Below are 25658 nucleotides of genomic sequence, written 5' to 3'. Positions count from 1 at the left end.
GTGAAGCCATTTCTGATCACCTAGCAAAACATACCAATACTTTCAAAAACATCCACCCCTACATTTTATGTCATTTGTATATATAAACAGTCCTGCTTTCAGAAAAAGCAAACAGATGTGACAAATTCAGAGAGGATTTTAGGGAGGGGAATGCCATCTACACTGTTCTCCACCATTTGAGATTAGAGATCACATCACTCAGTGTGCTGGCAGCAAAGTGTACATGGCCCCTGTTTCTTCAGTAACTGTATAATTTGGAGTGACATCAGGCTGAGCTCTCAAACTAAAAGGAACAAGAGGAGCATAATCTAGGAAGAGAAGAAAGTAAAAGGTAGAAATAGGAATACTGTTAGACTCAGGTTTACAGCGTTTTTGCTTAACTGAAGTCCAAAGCAAAACCACTGACACCTTCAGAGACTGAGATCTGCTTTTCCTCCACACTAAAGTCCAGTTTTCCTCTTTTATACTGTGCTAAAACCAAACAATTGAAAAAATAAATGAGTACAGCACAACAATGTCAATTTACTCCCAATTTGTAGCATGATAAAAAGGCCCCATACACAGAAAAAACGTTTGTTTACACCTACTGCTAAGTGGGTCTTTGGACTGTAAAAAGAACAAAGTTCTAGAATATTCTGAAATGCTTCTAACAGACTCTGCAGTTTTAATTATAGTCATAAACAGCATCCATAAAAAGTATACATTTAGAAAATTAAACAGATTCATTAATAACTGTCTCTCAACTAAGACACACATCTGACTTGAGTAAAAGCAGCTATTTTCACATTCAAACAAACAAGTGCCAGCTCAGAACAGCATCTTCCCAGCACGTATGATAAATGGAAGGAAAGAACATGTTACATATTTGACTCACAAACAGCAATGGAAAACTGAATGGACTTACCTGTGAAAAATACCACCCGTACAGCGGGAGCCATTTCAACCCGTCTTTCAGGACATATCGGACATGCCCGAGAGCGTTCTGCCTGATAGCCAGCATGTCTGCAATAATCCAGTCAACTGCAAAGACAAAAGCCCCAAAGGTTTAGTTAAGCTAGCTTTAAATTGCCATTGATGAAACAAAAAGTGCAGGTTGTACATGTAACTATCAGTAAAGGTTTCTGAACTAGAAGTTCTGAACTTGAAGTTTGTGCTCATTAGGGCAAGACTGAAAAGAGATGTAGCGAACAGATAAGCAGATTTTTTAAAATTTGTAGAAGTGCTAAGAGAAACAAAATGAAATACAAACCTGTGCATTGATGATTTGATAAATATATTACATTTTCTTTATTTTTTGGCAAATCCCCATAGATTATTACCTAAAAAAAGAGAAACATAGTATTACTTTATTACTTATTTTCATTGCATTAGGCAGTGATGAGATCCAACACAGTAATTAGCTGCTTAGTAGGAAGACTGCCAGCAAGTTAACACCATTCCAGAAATGCACCCACCACTGAATCAGTACCCATCATGCATACAATTGACTTATCAACAAGCAGTGAATAGTAATTAATGAGGGTTTATGCTATTTTGTTCCTGTGCCTCAGCCCTAGAACTGGCTCCACTGAAGCTGACCTACATGCACAAGGTTCCTACATTAATATAATTAAAGGTAAAGAGAAACCATAGACACGTACAAAAACACCACTTAAGTTTATACATCTAATGAATAAGGCATGCTTCAGCCAAACACGTTACCGTTCAATTTAAAATTTGTACATTTTCCTGGATTACGTCAAGAACAACATCTCAAACATTTGCCGTGATTTTAACCATCAAGAAGAACAAGATTGAGGTGTGTATTTAAATTGGTCTTCAGCTTCCAGATAGCAGTTTTTTTAATGTTTATTCTTCGTTACATTAAAGACACCCTTTCACCTTGCAGCTTCCCCCTCGAAAGGTAACAGCCTACCAGCAAAATAACCTTTTAAGAGGACAGCTACAAAGCAAGATGCAGAAGTAGTAATTCAAATCAGCTTTTAAAATGGATTAATTCAATTACTTTTATTTCAAATACAAAATGAGAAATTAAGTAAACCATTTCAATTCTAAATTGAAGAATTCATGCAGCCATTTAATTACCTTTAATAAATATTTTCATTATCCAATGAAGCTTAGTTTTTCCAAGCAGTACTTTCTAGGCAGCATTCCCCTCTTGCTCTGTCAATAACAACAGCTGTACTCCTTGTTTCTAGTAGTTAGCTGTTTTAAACATACACCCTTCTTCAAAGTGACTCCATTCACCCAAAACCCAAGGGCTATTTGGAAGGTTTACCTGCTTACTATCACCACTTCCCTTGTCTGGACTATTTGGGAATTTTATCAGGAAGATTTAACTAATATTCAGATCTCGATCAATACCGTTTACTATGCTGAGTCCTATTGATCCTTACAGAAGGTCTCTGTGAGCATGTCCGGAAAATCTGCCCACCTCTCAGTTACCCTGGGACAGCAGATGGGTAACGCCTTGTATTGTAATACAAAAACCCCACATAAAGCTGCATGGTTTACATTCACGCTGCTCCTCCTCCTTTGAAAATGCAACCGCACTGTTGATCAAATTTTCTTTTCGAGGCAAGAAACCAAATATTGGCAAACTGAGGTATTCAGTAAATATGTGAAATCTGCCCTTGACACTGCAAGAGCTGCCCAAAACAAGAAACAGGGTTTGAAATATACTATTTCTAACTTCAATTTGTAAAAATTTCCACTTTAAGGTACAAAGTCAAAATCTTGGTGTAATCAGATCTGCAGTTAAAAGCATTCACTTGTGACTATTGCATGAGTAAAATGAAATAGTATGTTTGTGTCTGCCCAATATCACAGTTAATCTGCATTATTTTTTATTTCAATAAGATTGGATCTACTTCACTTTTTAATCCCAGAGGAACAACCACTCATTGTTACTGTAGGCAATTTCTACGCACAACATTATGTCTTACCATAACAGTTGTGTGTTTATATGTAACAGACCAAACTTTTTTACTCATAAAGCACATAGCCATACTGCTGTACGGAACTAAAAAAACCCCAACCAAACACAACCCCATCAAAAACACACACACCCCCCCCAAAAAGCAAACCCTCAAACACAAAAAATACCTAAACCCAAGACAAAAATCCAACACAAGAGCAAAAAAACAACCACCTCCACCAACTATATTCTCTTATCTATAATTATTTCATACTGGATTAAAAAAAAATAAAAATGATGTTTTATTTCAAAGCAAAGGAAGGAGCTAGAAAATCTGGAAACTCTATTTTGTTTGCTCAGGTGGCTCAGCCTAAGAGGATGCAACAGCTGTAACTGCAGCATCTGTCACTTCAGCACTGCCCATTGCAGTGATCTCGAGAAAAAACTTATACAGTTCACGAAAGGCCAGCAAACAGCTATTCGCCTGTTAGACATACATGGATAGAAACTGAGCGATACAAATGTAAAGTGTTATTACAACCAGGTAAGACAGGCAACTTTCAACCTCGATTCTCTAGAGGTTTCAGATTTCACAGGAGACACCTGCTCTGCGGGCAGCCACTCAGCTCTCCTCCTGACACCAAAGCATTTTTGCTGTATTGTTGTGTTTCCAGAAATTTTCATAGAGCCTACACAAAGGGCTAACAGTTGAGAGCTTTGAATACTGAAAAACGCTGCCCTTTTCCCTTTGAGATGATGTCTGAAGAATTTACCTGCTTGTCAATACACAGAGGAAGAGTTCCCTTTAATTTCTGCCAATCTGATGCTTTTCGGTGAACTAAAGCACCTAATAGTCAAGTGGCGCAGGACATACTGGGGAGGCAATTTTCAGTTTTGGAAGCTAATGGACCTGGTGTTTCTGATATTTCATTCACAGCTCTCCAAATGCCACACCATACATGCATTCTACCTATGTATCAGCTTGAAAGACTGAGAAAATAGATGTCCTGCCATAATGAAGTAAGGAACCTATTCATTTGAATAGGTGACGCTTCGTTGTTTTGTGGGGTTTTTTTCTTTTTTTCTTTTTTCTTTTTTTTTTTTAAAGGCACAATGAAGTCAAGCAAAGAAAACAAGTTAAAAGGAAGAGCAACTCAGCAAGCCAAAATAAGCAGAGATTTGAGGGAACATATTTGAAGTGCAGATTTGCAATCTAACATTGTAAACACTGCTTAGGTATAGAACACTAACATGTGTGCTTTTAGCCATGTTTTGGTTGTTTCACAGCCCAGTTCACAATAAGACGTAATAGAGTTATTGTTGATATGGGTGTTTCACATCTGCTTATGTAGCAGTGCTGTCAAACTCAATTCAGTGAGATCTCAAAGAAAGGAAACCGAACACCAACAGCTGCTGTGGGAAGGCTGGTACCCAGTTATCCTGGATGCCACACACCAAGACGGTCACACAGTCAGCGGGCACAAGGCACACCTCGGAGCGTTCTGGCCAGATGAAGCTCCGATTCACTGGCAGGAGGTTACAACAAGTTCTCCTGATGGGAGAATTCACCAGTTCACTGACAGATTGATCTAGGCATGCAAACAGGAGCTCCTGGGTGATCTGGTGACATCAGTTTCAGCTTCCCGAGCAGCTTCTGCTTTTTGCAGTGCAACATATTCAACTAGGGCTGTACTCACATGGTAGGTCACATAGCTATGTAAAACAGTTCTGCATGGCAGCCACACCTGAATAACTCATAATTTGCATAGGGTTTCACTGCAAAAAGGTGGACACTCCAAACTTAGAGATTTATTTCTTGTTTGTGAAATCTGCACACACCAAAAAAAAATGAAACAGATCATTTAATCACATCCTTAGCTACATCAGCTCAGTAAACAGGGCCATGACAAAAATAACTCCAGAGGTAAAAGTAATCACACTATCAGAAGACCTGCTTGCAGGTCAACTGGTGACCACAAGTAACTCCTGTCAAAGAGATTACCTTAAATTGATAATTGGATAATGTGAGCAGATCACAAGCTGACCTGCAAGCAAATCTGGTGTTTCTGCTTCAGTGGCAGTAAGGCAACACAGCTGGCTATTGGTGATAAAAACTCAGTCCATCTCATCTGATGTCCTATCACATATCTACAAGCACACTGGTTCCTTAACCCTCCTCCCTTCATTCGAAGGAACCAGGTATGAATTACAGAATGATGTTCCCTTCTTTGCTGTTACTTCAACAAAACTGATGTGCACTGGGGCACTTCGCAGAGCAGGTGCAACATCCTGATCAGGAAGAAGGTCACCTTCCAGCCCAGGCAACAGCAACTGGAATGAAGCACAAACGCATAGGATACGCATAAAATAATAGCAGGAGAACATTCCTTCCCTCCTCTGGAAGATGAGAGGAGAAACAGAACATTCAAGACATCAGCATTTCATTTAAAAAAAACCATACAAATTTTATATACTCAGCTCTGCTATCCTCACAACATACACTTCTCTCCATTTAGCTATTTCTTCCTGACTACTTTTATAACTGGCATTGCATGCCCTTTGGGACAAGAGTGTCTTTGTTAGCTGGGCACTACTATAACGTGAGTGCTTATTAAAATAAATAGTATTATAAGATGTATTTCTCATCTGTTTGTTAAAAAGTCTGGATATAATTTTGTAGTGAAAGGGTGAAGCTTGCACCAACAAACCACCAAAAGCAACCACCAAATACGGCTTCTGAAGTCAACATGAAACCCTTTGCAAGCTGACTTCTGCAGCATCGCTGCAAACGTCTTTTGGGAAGTTGTTTACATTCTCTCTGAGTCTAAAAACCTGTCTGAAGACACAACCAGTCCTTTGAGCTTCTAGAGAAAGCAGAAGGAAGTAGACTTAGGATACAAATGGGGAACTTTTACTCGGTGCTGACAAATTTCTCAGGTTTTCAGATGTCCTACTATAAGAATTTCAAACTTTTACTTTTCTTCACAGAAGACAGAGAAGCACTTTCATTTGCATTTGACAGATATGGGTTTCACTTGCCTACAGCATAAGGAATATGAGTAAAAAAAGTATGCAAAATGCCTTTTCATGGTTTAGTTTTAAATTGTTTCTCTAGACCTGGAAAAAAAAGTTTATATTTAAGTATATTTTTTCTAAAAATGGTTTAAGGTCATACAGTTTTTTAGGTAATGGTCATCTTATTGCTACATCTCATAACCTCTTCAGTTAAAGAGACTATCTGTTCAACATGTAACTGCACAAGCCTGAAGTGTGCTGTTCAGGCTCAGCATCAAACCATAAAATCACAATGCAATCCATTTTATTGAATATTGAAGCAGAGAGTTCACTCACATATTTTACAGCTATGTCTTTTACTATAGTTCAGTGAAGAATACCACTGCCAAGAGACTGAGCTCTGGGGAATATGAAAATATTGAGAAGATTCCTGAATGTAATTCTTTTTTTTTTTTTTTTAAATCATTGACTTGATTGAACTAGAAAGCGGAGAACTTAAAAAGAAAAATAGTTACTGCCATTTTATTTCCCTTTTGTAAGAAGGATCTATTAGGAACATATATGGATTATGCAGGACTGAATCACACCATCTGATGTTAAGTATGAAGTTTGTACATGTCTGCTTTCATACCAGCCTTTAGTCTTAGTGTCTAAATTTGCAAACTGTTATAAACATGGTAGTTATGCTTCATTCAATGTAATTAGCTACAAGTATAGAAGGCTAGTTCTGATGCTGAATGTAAAGGCTTTACAGTTTCTCAGCTGAATTAAAGATAATCGAACCCTGAATTAAGGGAAAGCTACTTCTGGAAGAACCAGAATCAATAAAATCTTAAAGGAAATGCAGTTACCCTGTGAGCTAAACCATAAATATTTATAATATCCTTGTCAGTAAAAATACAGCTTTAGAGTCGTATTCTACCACACTTATTTTAAAGTAAAAGCTGAAAGGGCCTCCTACAGAGAAAAGTTGACTAAAAAGTATGTACGCAGAACATCCAGCTACAGCAGGAGACTAAATGATGCCGATATTCCCTGTTATTCTGAATATTTTAAACAGGGTTACAGTAATTCTAAAAAACTTCAAAAAACACACACAATCCTGTAAAATGAATGAGACACTTGTCAACAGATGAGCAATACCACGTGTTAGTTGGACTAGTTTTGTTTCCAATGCCAACCCCCCTGCAGCTTTCACAGATGCTGCAGAGAGGACTAAGATGTGAAGGACTTGATCTTACAGCACCATTACATGCCTTTCCTCACAGTTCTCCCCAAAATCCTGGATGGTTATTTAGAGCAGAACATTACAAACCACTTTATTCACATCATTTTAACATTGCCTAGAGAAAGATGTGTATAGTTTTGCAACTTCTCATTCAGAGGGTGATTCAGGTGGTGACTGCTGTCTAGAGATGGGGCACGTGGAAGAGCAAAGAAGTTCTGGGAAACATCCATAATAACTGGAATTTCTAATCTGAGCAAAAGGCTAATTACAAAGAAAATGAGTTCCCACAATACCAAGTAGGTCGGGGCAATTTCAGTTAGTTTAGGCATATTTAAACAATAGTCCCTGACTAGATTCAACAAAAGCATTCCAGTGGTTGCCCGTGGCACATCGACCAGAAGCAGGAGCTCTCGGCTGCCAGGGGCGCTCAGTGCTGCAAAGAGGATTCACAAAGTCTGTGATACTGAGCCTGCCAGCTTTGCATTGCCAGAACCCAGCCCACTGACAGCAGATGCAGATCCTAAATCCTATCGCATCCTAACATTCTGCCCACCGCTGTTAGAAAGTACATCTATGGAGCAGGGATTCTCTCTTCTGGAAACAAACTGCTAAATAATCTTTTTCAAAGAAATGGTGGGGATATGCGTATGTAGAAAGAACTGAACTGATGCATCTCATCATATTAGTTTGTGCTCTAACTTATTAAGTTAAAGAGAGGTACCATAATTTATTCCCTTTTGGGCTTTGTTTGTTTTTATAGAAATAAAAAAGCTGTAAGTTTGTTGTTTTGTTTGGGTTTTTTTTGAGGTCCCCAGTCCTGCCAGCATATGTTAAATATCATATGTCAGTACTCTGTAGATTCAGGAGCTTTGCTTCTGGATTCTGATCAGGGCTATACATGGATTTGGAACTTTGCTTTCAGCACCCAAAATTACTTCATTCCTGCCTGGACTCCTTAGCTATCTGCCTTAAAAAAAAAGCCATTTGTATAACGTAACTATTTCAGTCTTGGTGAGAGAAAAAAGCAGAACTTATCATGAACATAATTTTAAGATTTTCTGAAAAAAATCCTTCCTATTTTCAGTGTCTAAATAATTTACTGAATCTTTCTGAAAATTACTTGCTTTTTATTACAGTGCAGTTCTATGGCATGGACCATGAAGCAGGTCACAATTACAATCAGTGACCACTTGGGGAAAGTCAAAGTCAGAGCATCTAAATAACTTTAAACATAGAATCACCAGTAATTACATTTTTTTAATAAGTACTGCACATATTTCAAATATATATAGCCCATGTGAGAGGAGATTATTTATAGGCTGACATTTCAACAGGAAGGTTTTCTGAACATCTGGCATCTTGGTATTACAGAAAACCTGAACACGCCTTCTAGCACAAGAATGAAAGGAAACATTCCACATGTTTCATTAGGAGAGAAATAGTCTCCATCATAAAGCTTTGGCACCTCTGAAGATTTCTGCCTGCAGATTTTAGTAATTTCCTTAAAAGAAAGGAAAGAGTGACCCACATTTAATGTAACTACTGTTTATTGTCCATGTCCTATCCCATCCATCCCCCTTAAAATAACAACTGTGTTGCCTTGGCACATTATGGAAATATCATCCTTTGTGCACCTCACACCAGCAGAAGCAGGAATCCTTGTGGCAGTTTGCAGTGTCCCCTAGCTAGAGCTCTTTCTAATAGGAACTTTGCTTCCAAATGTCAAGGACTCCAACCAGGAGTCAAACCTATCTTTATCTGTAATACTCGTACAAGCATTTGTATGAAGTACAGACAGTACCGGTGTGAAGTTATCAATGAGCCAACACGCATGGGAAAGGGGAAGATTAAGAAACCTCTGTGTCCTCTGCTTGTGACTGCGCAATAAGATTTTTTGAAGGCTCCTTCGCGCTTTATTTACAGTAAGTACTTAGAATTTAAGCACTACGGACTTTCATGGTGAGGCAAAGGAATCACTACACAGCAGAAGAGAACACACAGGCAGGTATCTGAGCAAGCTGCAACTTATCAGCCTCCAGACCTGAACACTGTAAACGTGAATCAGCCCCAAAAAATAGCCACTGTTAAAATCACTCCAATATCTGCACACCACCACAGTGTGTGAATAAGCCAGTTCACCTGCAGCTGCTTGGGACTGTGCACCATGTTTGCTTGTGCCAAAAGAAACACATGGCCTTGCATGTGCTCACAATCCCAAGGAGCATTAGAAAATGGGATGGGACAAGTCTTCAAGTCAATCTGTAAGTGTCAAAGGAAAAACTACCACAACTACCACAATACAGTTCAAAGTCATCCAAAATAATTACTTTTCTATGCATTTAGATACGCACTCAAGTACAGATTCAGATGTGACCAGATCACGGGTGGCTGATTTTACATTAAAAAAAACCAAACAAAAAACCAACAAGAAAATCAAACTAGCATAAATGATATGATTTCTTAATCCCACACTGAGGAGCTAGTTGTAACAGGGAAGATAACAAGTAATAATATGTGACAGCAATGAAATGAACAAAAGAAAATAATTTCCCTGCTTTTTTATCCCAAATCTCTTCATAGTATAAATTCAAATTGACAGAATAAAGATTAAAGAATCATTTTTCCCCGAGAAGATACGCTTCCTCATAATTGCAATGTCAAAATCCCTGACATCTGAGCCTACTTTATCTAACACAAATAAAACTGAGGAAAAGAAGATTCCCTGTAAGCCTGAGGTAAATAGTTTGAAAGAACTGGAGTCAAATACTGAACTATGAATAGAATATTCTCTTAGCAAGAACAGTGACTGATGGTAGAGTACCAGGAGAAAAAAATACTTCTCAATTAACAATCATCCTTACATAAAGTATCTGGATGTATTATGTAAGCAAAATGAAAGGGCATGGAAGAGCACTGTGAAACTCCATGGCCCAATATCTACCCAAACACAGACAAATGCAAAAAGAGGAAAATCTATCAAACCCGTGCAGGTTTTTTTGTTTGGTTGTTTGTTTGGTTGGTTTTTTTTTCAAAGCTGATTTTTTTTTTTTTTTAAGTGATAAATACTGTTTGTATTTTCAAATGTAACAAATTATGCAAAATCAGGACAATTTATATTAAGAACTGAATATACTATAAATCTTACAACATTCAAATTAATACATTTTTAAATAGAAAATTTTAAAATCAAACCATTAGATTATAAAACTTACTGGCCAAATAGTTGGAATCAGAATTTCTAAGTGCATTCAAACCTGCCTTTTGACTTCTTAGCTCTTTCTACCTGACAAATACTTGGCTTTTTCATAAATATATGTAGCTAACTTTAAAATGTAGACATAAATATTAGTTTTAAATTGCAGACTCTACTTGATAAAGCTGATATAAAATTCAGATTCAGTTGTGACTTGCTAATTAGAAAATATATGCTAGGCATATATTTTCACAAAGCTTCTAATTTATGAACCCAAACAGCAGTTTTGGTTGAGGTATCTGATTTCTAACAGACCTCAGTTTTTATATATTTATTTTTCATGCGTCAGGCAGGATACGGGGGACGATCAGGACCAGCACTGAATGTGGAATCTCCCCATACTAAATTATATCTGGATTGCCTCAGGGCAGAAGCTGCAGCATACCTGAACTGATGCTGATTTCCCAACAAATGGGAGTCATGAAAGCCTTTATTTTTACCTTCAGAACGATAGCTAAAGGCAGACAGAACAAGAATTAGGATATATGCAAATATATCTTTTGCAATATATAAAAGAGACCGAGCACAAAGCTTACATACCTATATGTATCTATTTTTGCTGCCTCACACCACAGTGGAACATAAGAGTCTAAAATTAGGCATCCATCTGAATATGAAAGCTGCATCCCTGAGGCTTAGCACGTATCACTTAATTTCTGCTACTATAACACACAGGACTTTGTTGGATACTCTGAAAGACACATATGCCTGGAGACAGTAGTGCCCTGAAATATTTAGTAAGATGAGCCAAGGTAAACCATCCTCATGGAGCTCGTATCACAGCAGAAAGATTTCATTATAAAAAGCTTCTTTCAAAAGTTTACTACACAGCAGGGATTCACTTCATGATGTTCTACACTTCCTTTTCAATCTTTGCACAGCATTGAACCCCAAATTTCTATCACTCCGAGATCTTTATTTCATTATTTCTACCATTGGAAAGATGTGACAAGTTACAAATACCTCAACGTGCCCCACAACAGCTAACATAGTTTTGCAAAGCAGCACCATGAGCGGACAGTAGCCAGAGGTGCTACTGGAAGCTGCACGGGATGAACCAGGAAAGCCTGGTTCACCCTGCCATGAGGACACCTGGTTCTGAAGCTGCTCCACTCTGGAAAGAACCAGGCTCCTAAGAGATGACGATTCACCTCACCAACAGCAACCAGAAGTTCCTCTCTGACATGAATATGCTGCAACTTGGCCATTAGACCTGTGATGCCTTTTCTGCTTCCCACTTTCACCTTAGGCCCTCCCGAATTACCTGTTGGATGGCTGAACAGCTTCAAAAGAGAAAGCAGGGAGTATTCTCAGTAAAAGTCACCTTGTCTGGCTGCTATCCTGGGAATGGAGATGGGCACAGACCTTGTAACCCCCTCTTCCTGTGCAAATAGGCCGATAGCTAAAAGACTAAACATCCATCCCAAGCTCTCCTCACAGATTTCCTAAAAAGCCATGACATCCAACACAGCTCAGGCTCTACTCTGCTGGAAAACATCGTCAAGAGTTTAACATCACACTATTTTCTAAAATAGTTAGAAATAGTACAGGTCTGCTAAACAACACTGAAGTAGCATCTGATTCTCACAGCCCTTCCAGAGTCCCATAATGACAATGAAAACCAGAATTTCATAATGCCTTTAATGAAAGCACCAATTCCAAAAACTCCTATTCAGCAGGAAGTGAGGGCAGGGAAGAGCTGACACAAGCACTGAACAAAATCCATGCACATTAATTCAGTCATGGATTTTACTCAATTGTTAAAACCCTTCAGATGGAAAATGATCCTTTAGGAAGCAGTCTGAGTGATGATTTCATTATTATTTCTTCACCGCCACTCAATACAAAATAGCAAACGCAATTACAACAAAAAGGAGTTGAAGAACATTTAGTTCTCATCTGATCCAAAACATGTGCACAAACACAATGGGCATTAATTTCATCACCCTGACAGATACTGGGATAAGATGCTAAGGGTCACAGAGAGATGACAGCATTCATCATACTGAATTACTAGTCCTTTCAGTCCTTCAACCATCCTAATCACAGGCACATTTGCAGTCACTTGGGTTTTCGCATTCTATGCCAAGATGCAACTGTTTATTGTCTGTATGAAATATAAGAGAACTGACTTTCTCAACACAGTAAAGACAAGAGCAGTAACACAACCACTGTTCACAGGCTACTTGATAATTTAGAAACTTGCAGCCACATCTACTATTAACACAAGCAAATGCAAGTCTCCAAAGTGCTTTAGTTGCACCTGTTTGTGTCAGTGACTGCTTTGGCTCATCACTGATAAAATTAACACCCTTTGCTCTCCAAGACTTACTACTCGCTTAACACAGAGTTCAAGCATCTTGTATATATTCTTTCTAGACACGAGTAATGTAGCACAAGGCAACACCATCGCATTTGCATTAAAAAGCAGCACAGGGCCAAAGTAGGGCCATTCTCTCTATGTCATTTCCAACAGACCACCTTTACAGATTTTCATCGCTGTAAGTTTATAATCCTGTAGACGGTTGAACAGAACTGTCATAATGCCACATATAGATTAATTTTACATATTTATAGCTCCCTAATAAAATTAATGGATATCTGCTAAACTGTAATTGCACTGACAAACACAGCATTATAGGATTTCACTTTATAGTTATACTGATTTTGTTCAGTTTACCTCATTTACAGCAATGGTATTTTCTGGATTGCTTTTTGTACTCTAAATACTGGCTATTCAATTTTCTGCAGCCAACTCTTGCAGGATAGTCAGCTAAAAGGCCATTTTTGGCAATCCATTAACAGAATTCTAATGTTATTGGGAAACCTAAACTGTTTCCATCTTAGTTCAAGTTCTTTTAGGTAGTATTTACAGTATGAGAAAGTAATAAGCTGTTACAGTTGCTTCATGAGCCACTCTCTAGAATATAAACACTCATTAAGGGTTCACAGCAATTATAGCTCTGTAATTATTTTAGATCTCAAGTCCAGTACTTAAGAGAAAAGGAATTATTAGTCTTTCAAAATCTTCTGTCATGTGGTTCTGGCTATCACCTTATTTAGCTACATTAAACAACTGAAAAGCATTTGCTACAAAGATAAAAATGCCTTCCTACCATGAACTAAAGTTTTTGGTTTAATAAACTTGGCTAAAGACATCCAAGTCAAGGAGAATAAAGAAAAACAGAATCATAGAATCATTTGGTTGGAAATTACCGTTAAGATCACTGAGTCCAACTGTTGACCTAACACTGCCAAGTCCACCTCTGCACCACGCCCCTAAGAACCTCATCTACATGTCTTTTAAATACCTCCAGAGATGGCGACTTAATACATCATGAGGGGGTGACCAATTCAGATACTTGATGGACTAACAGTAGATTATACACAGAAACGTAACTTCCTGACAGATAAATAGAAAAATAAGTATCAAGATACACTAGTATTTCATTCAGTCAAAAAATAATCTGTTCATGATCCAAACCAACTTTAATCTATTAAGGCTCCACTCACAGTACTTGGAATTTCAGCAAAATTATTTTAACATCAGACATCTCAAATATTCACAACTGGCTTGGAGTGCTAAACAGTACGTAACATTAAAGATTTTCTTCTATAGGGCAAGACGGTGGCAGTGCTAAGAAAAAGTCACTTAAGGCTTTGCTTCAGTAAGCCACTTAGGCACCAGTATAATCCTAACAACTTCAGTGAGACTCTGCAACAAGACCCAGTATTCTGATGGATGACATTGTTGGCCTCCCATTTATGCAGTTAAAAAAAAATATCCCAGTACATTTCAATCGATTGAATAAATTAATAGACCTGAAAGAGTTGCGGAATTCCTCTCTCCCATGGCTATTACAATGCCTTAATAATGGTAAAGCTATACAGCTGCCTTTATGAAACCACACAAATTACTATTCTAGCATTGTTTTGGGGGATTAAGTTTAATGACTTCTTCATCTAATTACATGCTTAAAACAGCCAGTTCACAGTAGCTCTCAGGTTACCATTCCAATCTCAAACACTCAGGCACATACTTAACTTTCCATTGTGAGTTTCAAGTTAAGCGTGGTCACTGTTCACAAGAGTAGGTCTAGGTCCAAAGGACACTTTGTTTCTCCTCCTTAAACAAATGTGGAAATATCTTCCAGTTAAACGATACATGAATTTTAAGGATTCTGCCTCTTGCCTCTCCACATATGCATCATATTTTCCCTGTTTGTATTTACCTTTCAGTCTCAGTTACTATTTATCCTATGACAAATGACACTTTGGCTTTGTGGGCTCTCTTTTTTGTTTCTATTGCCCTTTATTTCAGCTTTGCATATATCATCTCTTCTCATAATATCATCTGTTGCTCACTGTGACAAAGCATCTCTTTTAATATTGCCATAAGTGATCACCTGTACTGTCTTCCAGCAATTTTTTGTGTGTGGATGAAGTTCTATCAATGGAACAAAAGAAAACAGAGGTCAACAGGCAATGATTGCCTTTTTGTTTTTTTATCTTGGTTAGCATGTTCCTTTTTGTACCTTTACATCAGGCATTACTTTTGATAAAAGTTCTTATCAAAAGTTCAAAGTGATTGCTACCCTGCACACACTCTTTGTATGAAATTAGAGTAACTTTTTTGTTACAATTTATATCCTGATTTTTGTCTCTCATTCTTTAAACAGGTTAAATTAAACTACTATACTGCTACTGCAGCTAATGACCAAAGTGTTACTACACATCAAGATACCTGCATTAAAGATGCTACATAAAAAGGCAGATAAAGAAGTAAGTACTTAATCTGTGAATCACTGCTCCCCTTTTCAAAAAAACAAAACAAAAAAACCCATGATCAAACAAAAAACACAACACCACCCAAACAGGCATGTGAATCACCAGTTCACAAGTTAACGAATTTGGACAAGACGCAAGGGTGAAGTTACATGAGTTACAACCTGAATAAGAAACTAATTACCATTAAAAGGAGATCTAACTTCCATTTTGTATCCATCCTATTCACCTTGACCTCAAACTGTGCAATTCTTCTATCTTTAGCTGACTTTGGGGCTTTCCAAGAGAACAGGCATGAGCTGTGGCCTACAGCTCAAGTGGAAATTTGGGGGCACCTAACCTGATTGTGAAAGAAATCATAGAATCATTTTGGTTAGAAGACAGTTTTAAGATCATCGAGTCTGACCACAACCTGACTCTGAACCACGTCCCTAAGAGCCTCATCTATACATCTTCTAAACACCTCTAGGGATGGTGACTCCACCCCTTCCCTGGGCAGCCTGTTCCAATGTTTCACAACCCTGTCCGTGAAGAAACGTCTCCCAATATCCAGCCCCAGTTCCCTCCCTGCTCGTAAGACAGTGGGTTAATGCTTTAGCTGTAAATATGAAAAAGGGCCTCTTTGTACCAGCTCTGTCACCCGCCAGTTAACACGTAAGCACTTGTTCTTCACTCTCAAGCACCTACAGCTGACGCTAACTTCAAATACAGTTCTGTACACCCGGACAGTTTTGAAAGTCAGGTTTAAGTGCAGCAAGCACTGAAATTTACATAATTATTTTTTTAAAGTAGAATTAAGTCTCCTTATATACTTCTAAAATTACAGAAAAATACATAACCTCTCAAACATTTAACACTTTGGGAGACTATTGAAGTATTATTACTTGAATGCAAATACCCCTCAGGTCACACAAGAGAGGCCTCCAATTTCAACTTATTAACCTGAAACCTTGGACTTCAGTTTCTGAGGTATTGAATAATTGCAATTCATGGCTGATCCAAAATTTAATGGCAAAAGACTGACAGTGGGCAGCCTGCATGAGAACTGAGATGCTGCACTAATTTAGAGGTAGGGTAATCTATTAAAAACTCATAGGTGTATTAAGTATAATTACGAGGGCCTGGAGCACAGGTCTCATGAGGCGCAGTTGACGGAACCGGGGCTGTTTAACCTGGAGAGAAGAAGGCTGAGGAGAGACTGTCTACAACTACCAGAAAAGAGGTTGTAGCATGGAGGGTGTTGATCTCTTCTTCCAAGTAGCAAGTGACAGGACAAGAAGAATTGGCCTCAAGTTGCACCAGGGAACGTTCAGATTGGATATTAGGAAACATTTCTTCATGGAAAGGGTTATGAAGCATTGGAACAGGCTGCCCAGGGAAATGGTAGAGTCACTGTCCCTGGAGGCGTTTAAAAGATGTATAGATGAGGCTCTTATGGACATGGTTTAGTGCTGGAGTTTGGTTATGGTGATCCTGAGGGTCTCTTCTGACCAAATGATTCTATGATTAGAGTTGATTTTCTTATCTGCTACTAATTTAATACTACATATGTACAACACAGCCCACAGCGTTCAGGTGTACCAGGGAGGCTGCCATTGAGTGCTGACAGAGCATGACCGATGTCGCAATCCCTTCCATCTTCCCAACCTGCAAAACGAACACAACACCGACACCCCATGAAAAGCATCACCGGAGGAGCCACAGCGGCTGTGAAACGTGACCGTCCCCAGCGAGCCCGCAGCCCCCGCCGGCCCGGGGTTAGGAAGGCCACAGCCCACACCTGCTCCTCCGCGCCGACCTTGCATGGCGGCGAGCGGGCCCTCCGAGCCGAACCGCCCCCGCCTGCCCCACGGCCTGAGAGGAGGCACAGGGGGTGGGCGCCGGCCGGCAGGAGCCCAGAGCCGCGGGGCCGACCCCACCGATGGCCGCTCCCCAACGTGTCCCCAGGGGGCCCTCCCCACCCGGCTCACCTGCACGCCCGTGTAGTTCTCGAAGAAGAAGAGCACCATGCTCTGGTAGATGGTGTAGAGGCGGTCGTCCACCTCGCGGTAGAAGCGGGCGGGCAGCACGGCGGAGAGCAGCCGCCAGGCGCCCCAGGCCAGCATGTAGGTGGGCGCCGTGCCCATCATGACCGCGGCGGGCAGGACGTAGCGCATGGAGTACGTGTGCAGCACCAGCGACAGCAGCATCTTCCCGCTGCCCCCCGGCCTCACCGGGACACCCACATGGGCAGCGCGCTCACTCACAGCCCGGCGGCCCCGCCGACCGCATCGCCAGCCGCGCTGGGCACACCCGCCGGGCGGGCGGGAAAGCGGCGGTGGCCGCCGTTAGGCAGGGAGAGGACACCGGCGCCTGTTCACCGTCCCCCCTGCGCCGCCTCCGCCACCATATTGCCCGGCCGGAGGAGGAGCCGCGCCGGCAGGAAGGCGGCCGCTCGGCCGCTGAGGGCTGACTTCCGGGGTGGGCGGGCGGCGCCGTGGCTCCGCCTCGCCAGGCCTGGGGGGCCGGGGCCGGAGCCGGAGCCGGAGCCGGAGCCGGAGCCGGAGCCGGAGCCTGTCTGGGCCCGTCAGGCAGCCCGTGGGGGATACGCAGGAGCGGGACTGGGCCCGGGCCTGTGCCCCGTTCCTCCCGCTTGGGCTCCAGTGCGCAGTAACCGGCTACAGCAAACCCCTGAGGCGGGGGTGCCGGGCTGCTCCCCCATGCTGCGGTGGAGAGCTGCTTGGCGCCATGTGGATTTGGGCACCTGCACTTAAAATTGATTAGCAGTAAAAATAAAACACTTTTTTTTTTTTTTTTTTTTTTTTTCCCCTTTACTCCCGCTCCTGCTGTGAGTCTAAAGTGAAGCACTAAGAAAACTCTTGCTTGTTACTGTTACCAGCTACAACCACAGCCATGGTCAGGGATTTGTATGCATTTCATGCTCACCTGTTGGCATGTTCTCAGGAAAGCAGGCAACTATGTGCCCAGCATCCGTTCTGCTCTGACTCCCGTTAACCTGCTTACAGCAACAACCAGATGCAACAGCTACTTTTGAAGAAAAAGGCCTTTGGCAAGCAGTAGAATAATCTCCTTTTGTGCTGAACCTGTCTCATTGTAGTTTCATTTTATGTACCTTAGAGCTGGTATTGAAAGAGACAGAAAATCCCTTCCTGCTCTCTTATTTGTGCCACTCATGATTTTTAAAGATCTCTGTAATATCCCTTCTAGGTTTCCTGTTTTCAAGACTCAGTTTTGCCCCGTAGGAAAGCTGTTCTGTAACTTCTGTCTTGCAAGCACAGCCAGCATTACCTATGGCATTTGCTAACTTTTAGTTTCACTTTGCAAGTGATTCTTCCTTTACCAAAACTAAAATCCCAAAATTTCATGTGAGACATTATGCTCATTCTCACAGGACTGATGTATAAAAATAGCTTTCAGATTCTCTGCCACAGGTCTAGTATAATACGTCACCATTTAATAAATCAGATTAGTAAAGAAGGAAAAACACACTTTGCCAACAGTTCTAAAACATATTTGATGACCCTAGAGAAATGACGATTCTCAAGATTTTACAAGTCATGGAGGAAAGAGTGTTTTAATGAACACAGATTCTTTTGCGTCAGGCTGGATCCCTATCACCTTTCATCTGCCTCCAAGTTTTCGCCTTGCCCTGTTTCCAGCCTTCACCCATCAAGCTCTCAGTCTCCTTTCCAAAACACATCCTTTGTTCTCAGCTCTGCTCTGTCTTTACATGTTTTTTTCCCAATCTCCTTCCCAGGCAAACCTAGCTAATTCTACTCCCATGACTCCTGTGCATCCCATTCACATTCTCCCACAATGTCAGTCTCTTTTTTTCCTAGTGAATCCTAGTTTGCTCTTAATTTCCCTTGAGAGCTCCTAATCCTGTTATCCACTCTTCTGTATGTCAAAGTCTCCTTGCTTGAGCGACTCTAATTTTTACTTCCTGCCTACTTGGTCTCAGTCCAGTCTTTCCTCAGCAATTCTCAGTCTCTTCACCCTTGACCAGCAGTTTTCCTTTTCCCCCTCCTTTGGTCAAGCTCTCATTTCCTTCATATGTAACTTGGGTGGCCTCTTCCTCTGTGGCACTTGAGTACAGGCAGGGAGAGCACTGAGGACATGGCAGCGATAAGGTACTGTGGCCCTCCAGCTGGTCCTTGGGCAGCCCAAAGTGGACAAAACATGTCGTCTCTCAGAAAGGACAGCAGCTATACAGCCTGTTCAGAAAGAACAGGGTTCGTGCATTTCAGCTGATAAACTCCGGGTTCTCTGTTATGCACTTATGAGCAGCTTTATCAAAGGTCTGTGATTTTTCCAACTTTGAGCCAATTTTCACAGCAGCAGCAGATGACATGTCCATAGCTTAAATGCTACTCACTACCTCATCAAATTTCAATTTCTTGTTCAAAGGCCAAAAGAAGGAGAAAAGAAAAAAGTTATGAAGATACTAACACCAGCAGAATAACACTTTTCCATAGCTGTATTCCCTGAAAGAGTGCAGTTTAGGAGATTTTGACCCCAAATTTTAAACATACGGAAACAACAAAGACAAGACCTCTGACGTTTGAAATGAAAACCTGTTAATAAAAACTGAACTGACTTAAATAACAGGTGATGCTACAGTTCTTGCTGTGTTCAAAGTGGAAATCCAGCTGAGTGCTGAATTAATATTTACCTACAGAAGCCTAAGAAATCTGGGATCATAAAAGACTTGGTAAAAGAGCTAATGTGATGCACCTAGATATAGATACAGCTTCTCGTGTTTAGCAGAACCAGGAAAGCCAGTTGAACTCAAATATACATACATATGAGTGTGTATGGAAGCATTAGTTACCTCCTTCTATCTAAAGTTTTAGTTCTGTACTACCCACAACCAAATCTGAGGGCTTTGTTCATAGTAAGCAAGCATTTTTGTGTGAACAGTGTGGCTTCAGTATAACAAGACAGTAGCACAGAAGTATTTTGCTGTAGGAATCTATGCCATTGTTGCAATTAGTACAATTAGATAAGTAAGGCCATCCAAGGTTGACTGTATCTTGACTGTGTACCTTGTTCAAGAAAGAAACACGTAGGCTTGCTACTAAAGCTTAACAGCTTTAGGAACATTGGGCTCAAGTCCTGGCTCAGATACAGGCTTCCTAACTGCTGTTGTACAAGTTATTTTGGTTTCCCAATTATAAAATGAAAGTAATACCTCACAAGGTCGTTGTAATGGCAAATTAATTAAGCTTAGAGGAAGGATACTCTTGTGATTAAGGGACGGCATGGAATCTAAGTTTGCCTCCTGACTGTGGACTGTCTATAGCACCTGGCTTAAGTTACTTCATATCTCTGTGCCTCAGTCCCTCTGGTGTAAAATAAGGATAGTATTTCCTCCCCACACCCTTTATTTGTTTAGATTGCAAGTAGAGCTGGTTGGAAAAATTCTGACATGTTTTTAATTGAGCGTTTGCTGACTCATCAAAATCTAGTGTTTCAATGAGAACCCTACCCAGCTTCCTGACAGCTTGCTGACCTGGTTCCTTGGCAGAGATCTGGGAAGTGCCGGGAGCCCTGGCTCTCAGGGCTTCCAGGCTCCTTCTTCCTTGAGAGCTGGAGCCCTCAGTGTCCACAGCTGCGGGGCAGGCAGCCCGCTGCGTGGGGACTCCCATTGCTTGTGACTCTGGGGCAGGCCGCCTCCAGTTCCCTGGAGCCACAATTTCACGCCTTTTTTTTTTTTTTTTTTCTAAATAGGGAATTTTTCCCAACAGAAAGGAACCATATTCTGAAATAACACAGTCTTCTGGAAAAAAAAAAAATTACCTTTCTCTATCCAGCTTTTCAGAGCAGGACTGTCTTTTGCTTTAATACTGGCACATTGCGTTAGACAAAGGAGAAGTGTAGCCCTCTGTTTAAGAAGCAATAAACCATGTAGAAAGAAGGCCAAAAGAGCAGTTACAGTTAGTCCTTTCACTGATTTCTACAATGTGTTCATCACAGTTCCCAGCCTTGAAAGACCAGACACATTGCTCAAGTCAAGAAAGAGCAATGGTGTTCTCTTAAAGGCGGCTGCAGTAGAATAAGGAAGGACAAACTCCCACGTATACTGTGGACTCTAAAACCAGGGGCATAATATGCTGTAGACCTACTCTTTGTGAGGTAAACCTAGCTCATCCTCTCATACATAATAATTTGAAGTATCTGTTCAAAGATCTGGAAAAGATAATTCAGAAACATAGCTGGGAATCAACATCACAGACTGAAGAAATTATGTTCTTATTGCACTAAAGGGCCTGCAGGGAGCTGCTACGTGGGTACAACAGTGATTGGTAATACAATCCAGAGTAAATGCAAATAAGTGAAGTTATCCAATTCTACTTCAGGCAATATAAAATGTATTAATTTCTCATTAACCTGTTTGAAATGCCTGATGGAGGAATTTATTGACTTCTGAAATTACTGCTCATCTACCAACAGTGCTTTCATGGTCTGCTGAGGGTAGGCAGAATGAGCTGCATGCTTGAAGAAAACAGATAACATTGATTCTGCAGCTTGCAAGGTTTCAATTATGTCAATACATGGTGCTATATTTAGGAAAGGAATTCTGGATAGCTTGTCAGTCTGACTTCACAGGACTTTAAAATCTACTTTTAATGGAAAAAAGTATTAAAGAGACTAAAGTTGCTGTAAAAGAGGATAAAATGTAAATTGCATTTGGCAGTGGTAGTTCATGCCAGACAAACTTGGTATCTTTAATAAGATAACTGAAAAAATGCAATAGAGTTGTCAGCTCCTGTGGAGGACCTGATACAATACCACATGGAAAATTATTCATTAAGGTGGAGAACTTGAAGATTAGCATTAGAACTGTAGGAAAGGTGAGGAAATTACTAAAGAGAAAAGAGAAATAGGGTGAAAGCAGAGTTCCTCAAAGACTGGTCTTGAGCCTGGTACTGTTAAATGTTTTCTGTAATGACATGACCACAAAAAGTAGGTCTGTGTTATTGTTATTTGCTAATGGCACAGGGCAGAGTAGCTGGGTGAGGACAGATGGGAGAGGAACATCTGCCCCTAATGGCAATGGTGCCTGCGGCATGTTGGTTCACCTGTGGACACAATGAAATTATTATCACAGCTTCAGGCCCGCTTAAAGAGAAACAAAGTAATCATTCCTGTTTTTCTAAGTTGCTGAGCTTGCTCATTTTGACAGGGGTGGCAGTTACGCCAGAGGCAGAATTTCCAGAAACACAGTGGCGGAAAGCTGCAGAAAATTAGCCTTACTTATATTTTTTATCTTTTTTTTTTTTTTATCTGCTGTGCCAGTTCTTAGAAGTATTTTGTAACCATATTGCTTCTTACATTAATATATTAGGTTAAAATTACATTGGTTAATATAGTGGAATTCTTTTTGGCTACGCAATTGCATTTGTGAAAACTACCTCAACACTTCCTTTTGTAATCCTCTGGTGATGTATTATTGCAATTTAACTTTGCACTTCACTTCTAGCAGAAGATGCCAGCACACTCATTTAATGGAAAGTGAGTGCATATTTTCTTTTTTTGAGCTAACAAGCAAGGTCACTGTAACCTCTCCGGGATAGTAGAGCTTTTTCTATTTATCAGCAAAATGATAATGTAGTTCTTGAGTATCAAATAAACTCCTTAAACTTACATCCTTCCTGATGCAGGTCTGTAAAGGTAAACCACCGAAGGTTAACAGGGTAGATGAGAACAGGAGAAATGGAATTGGGATTAAATGTAATTGTGCAAAATGCAAGTTGATGCACTGAAGGATTAATACTAGGTGTTTGTATTAGATGATAGAAGCTTGTCTTTTGGAAATGAGAGCTTCCCAACAGGTGTAGAGAGGCAACAAAGCCTAAGTAGTTTTAAGGTGGAGCCTGATATCGTTATAAACGGATTATATGACATGGTTCTGAGATAGCAGATGACTGGGATTTGACGACCCCAGTAGTCCTTCCCTAGTCTGTGCTCCTTTACGGTGGTGCTGCTGATGAGGGAAGAGCCAGTTGTCTCTGGTAGGATAGACAGGTGTGTATGAGAAGCAGTGAATGATATTAGCAAATACAGGTTTCACACATTTTTCTAAATGATGGAGCTACTCAAAACCCCAAAGAAACAAAATTTTCAGATGTGGAAAAAAAAAAAACAAAAGTTTCCAGTCTCATAAGTTAAGTCGATGTTGTCCTTTGTGACCCATGTTAAGGAGTGGGTCTTAGTCCCCAGGCCAGACTATTTGGGAAAGCAAATGAGGGATCCCTGGTGATGTGCACCTGGTGTGCTGCTGGCTGTAGGAAACTGGAGTAGGCAGAGGGAGAAGTGTGTTCTGCATCTACATGAGGGGGTGTTGTGCACACCGAAAGGTTTTTCTAAATCAGGGTTTTGTAAAATCAAGCTCTCCTTAGGTATAAGGGATACTCAGATCAAAGAGTTTGTTTCTGGAGGTTCACGGGTTGTTGAAAAATGTCTGGCTGACAACCAAGGGATCAAAATGTCTGAGTCACAGGGGTGGGATTTGTATGCAGTGCATATATAAGCTCTTAAACACCCAGAAAATTAATCTCCCAATTACTTGGGTCACAAACAGGAGAAAGAAGTCATGAATCATTTTCAGAAGTAGAAAATCCTTAGATTACACAAGCAGAACAGTAGAATTAAGATTTGCATTCTGAAGTATAACTACTACTTATCCAAATTTATCCTAGGACATTTGCTAGTGGGCTATAGTAGCCAATTACAGTATTAACAAAAATATACACATGAGATTTCCTGTTTCATAAAATACTTTTTGTTGTAAAAAATAAGGGACAGTATTACATTAATAGATATTTGAAGCAGGATTTTTTTCCATATAAATCCACCTTATTTTAGTCAAGCAATCATTTAAACAATGTCTGTATGCTTTTAAAGTAATAATCAAAATATTCTGCCTCAAAACTGAAGGTACCATTATTCTCGTTACTCCCCAGTTTGAAAGTGAATAATATTATACATCTTTTTTACAGACAGACCTTTTAGGAGAATACATTGTCTAACATTCACAAATGTAAAACATTTAAATGAAGAAAAGAATGAATGGAATTCCTTTCACACAATTATAGTACCATAATTAAAGACAGAATATATATTAATCATTTCCTTTAAAATCAGAAAGGAACTTTGAAATCCCATAGGTCATTAAGTTGGCAACTTATTAAAAACAAGACATTTCCCATGCAGCAGCATAAGTATAATCCTTAGTTTCACAGAACCCAGTCCTGTAAAACTAAAGTTAGGTTCATAAGAAAAGCACTAGCTATGAAAGTGCTGGATACAGTTAAATTTCCATCCTTCTTTTGTAATAAGCATATGGGTATATGATCAGATAATTTCCAAAATGTTTCATTAGTCAGTACCAGCACAGCAGATTGGTACTATTCATCCAACTTTGCTTTGAAAATAGAAAGAAAGAAATAAGTATTAGCAGATCACATAATATCCCACTTCCATCTGAAGGGATCCATTTCCAGTATTATAATGTGATTTCTTACTTTCTGCCACTGCAAGGAATAATGTCATCATGTTCCAGCCTGAGCAATTCATCAGAGTCCTAAAACCTTACCCAGAAACCCTTTTCACATGGGAACTTGTTTAGGGAATCTCCAAAGTCCTAATTATTTCAGTGTAGAGGGCCTCTGTGATTATACTACCTACGAGAAAATTACAAAGGCTATTAATGTATCATTGGCCAAATCCCAGGTACAGTCAGGAAGACAGTTCTACTTGGTCATACGATTGCAGGAATTTATGTGATGGCCTTTTCTCGGATATGTTTGGCATTGGTCACAAACAACAATGGTTAATTGAACTTGATGTCCACTGAGTTATTCTGGGGTTTTTCCTAACAGGCAGTTCTACAGGGGCAATCATTTTGAGTAGGATTTCATTAGAAATACCATGACATGCTTTGATTGTGCTCACTCCGGGTGAAGAATGTCCCTTTTTCCCCAGCTGAAGCTCTGAGCACCCATGTCAGAGGGGAAGGGGCTGTGGGAAGTGATGAGATTTGCTGTAGCTCCATTATTATTAGTCCTCCCCTGCCAGCGACACGGTGAGTTGGGTGGTAAGGATATGATGGGCAGAGTAAACCCATTGAAAAAACATGGACAGAGCAACCTTTTCATGGGGCTTCTGGGGTTGGATAGATGATCATGTCAGCTACCACGCTGACTGACAGGGCTCACCTTGTTTCCCTGCCCAGTCTACCCAGCCTAACAGGTTTAAAGGACTTTACAGCTCCAGGGCAATACACATCCCAACACCACAGTCTTGCACGGTGGGGGAGGTGGGAGGAGGAATGCACTATGAAGGAACACAATTTTCCAAGAAATGCAATGAATTTTCCCCACCCAGTTTTCAATTATAGACTTGCTGTTTGGGAAAACATTCACTGTACCCTATAGAAACTCTCATCCTAGTCCTTC

The 25658-nt window shown here is 40.2% G+C and overlaps 1 protein-coding gene across 2 annotated transcripts in view; it reads right to left on the bottom strand.

Annotated features, from left to right (window-relative positions):
* AGPAT5 (1-acylglycerol-3-phosphate O-acyltransferase 5) overlaps window positions 1–17387 on the bottom strand; it is a gene marked incomplete at its 5' end in the record, with an annotated part of 58522 nt that extends 41135 nt beyond the window's left edge. Inside the window, 4 exons of one of the 2 annotated variants that reach the window (XM_080342278.1) lie at window positions 905–1020; window positions 1250–1319; window positions 16780–16845; window positions 17169–17387. In XM_080342278.1, the coding sequence (XP_080198404.1) occupies window positions 905–1020; window positions 1250–1319; window positions 16780–16845; window positions 17169–17387 (471 nt within the window). The remainder of the gene's footprint in view (window positions 1–904; window positions 1021–1249; window positions 1320–16779; window positions 16846–17168) is intronic. The other variant, XM_080342279.1, reaches the window with a different exon arrangement.
* Between the last annotated feature and the right edge of the window lie 8271 nt (window positions 17388–25658).

Source organism: Nesoenas mayeri (assembly GCF_963082525.1).
Source record: "Nesoenas mayeri genome assembly, chromosome: 3".
In the NCBI taxonomy this organism is placed as follows: Eukaryota; Metazoa; Chordata; class Aves; order Columbiformes; family Columbidae; genus Nesoenas; species Nesoenas mayeri.
Note: the sequence above shows the minus strand (reverse complement) of the source record. Positions and strands in the feature narration are given on the sequence as shown.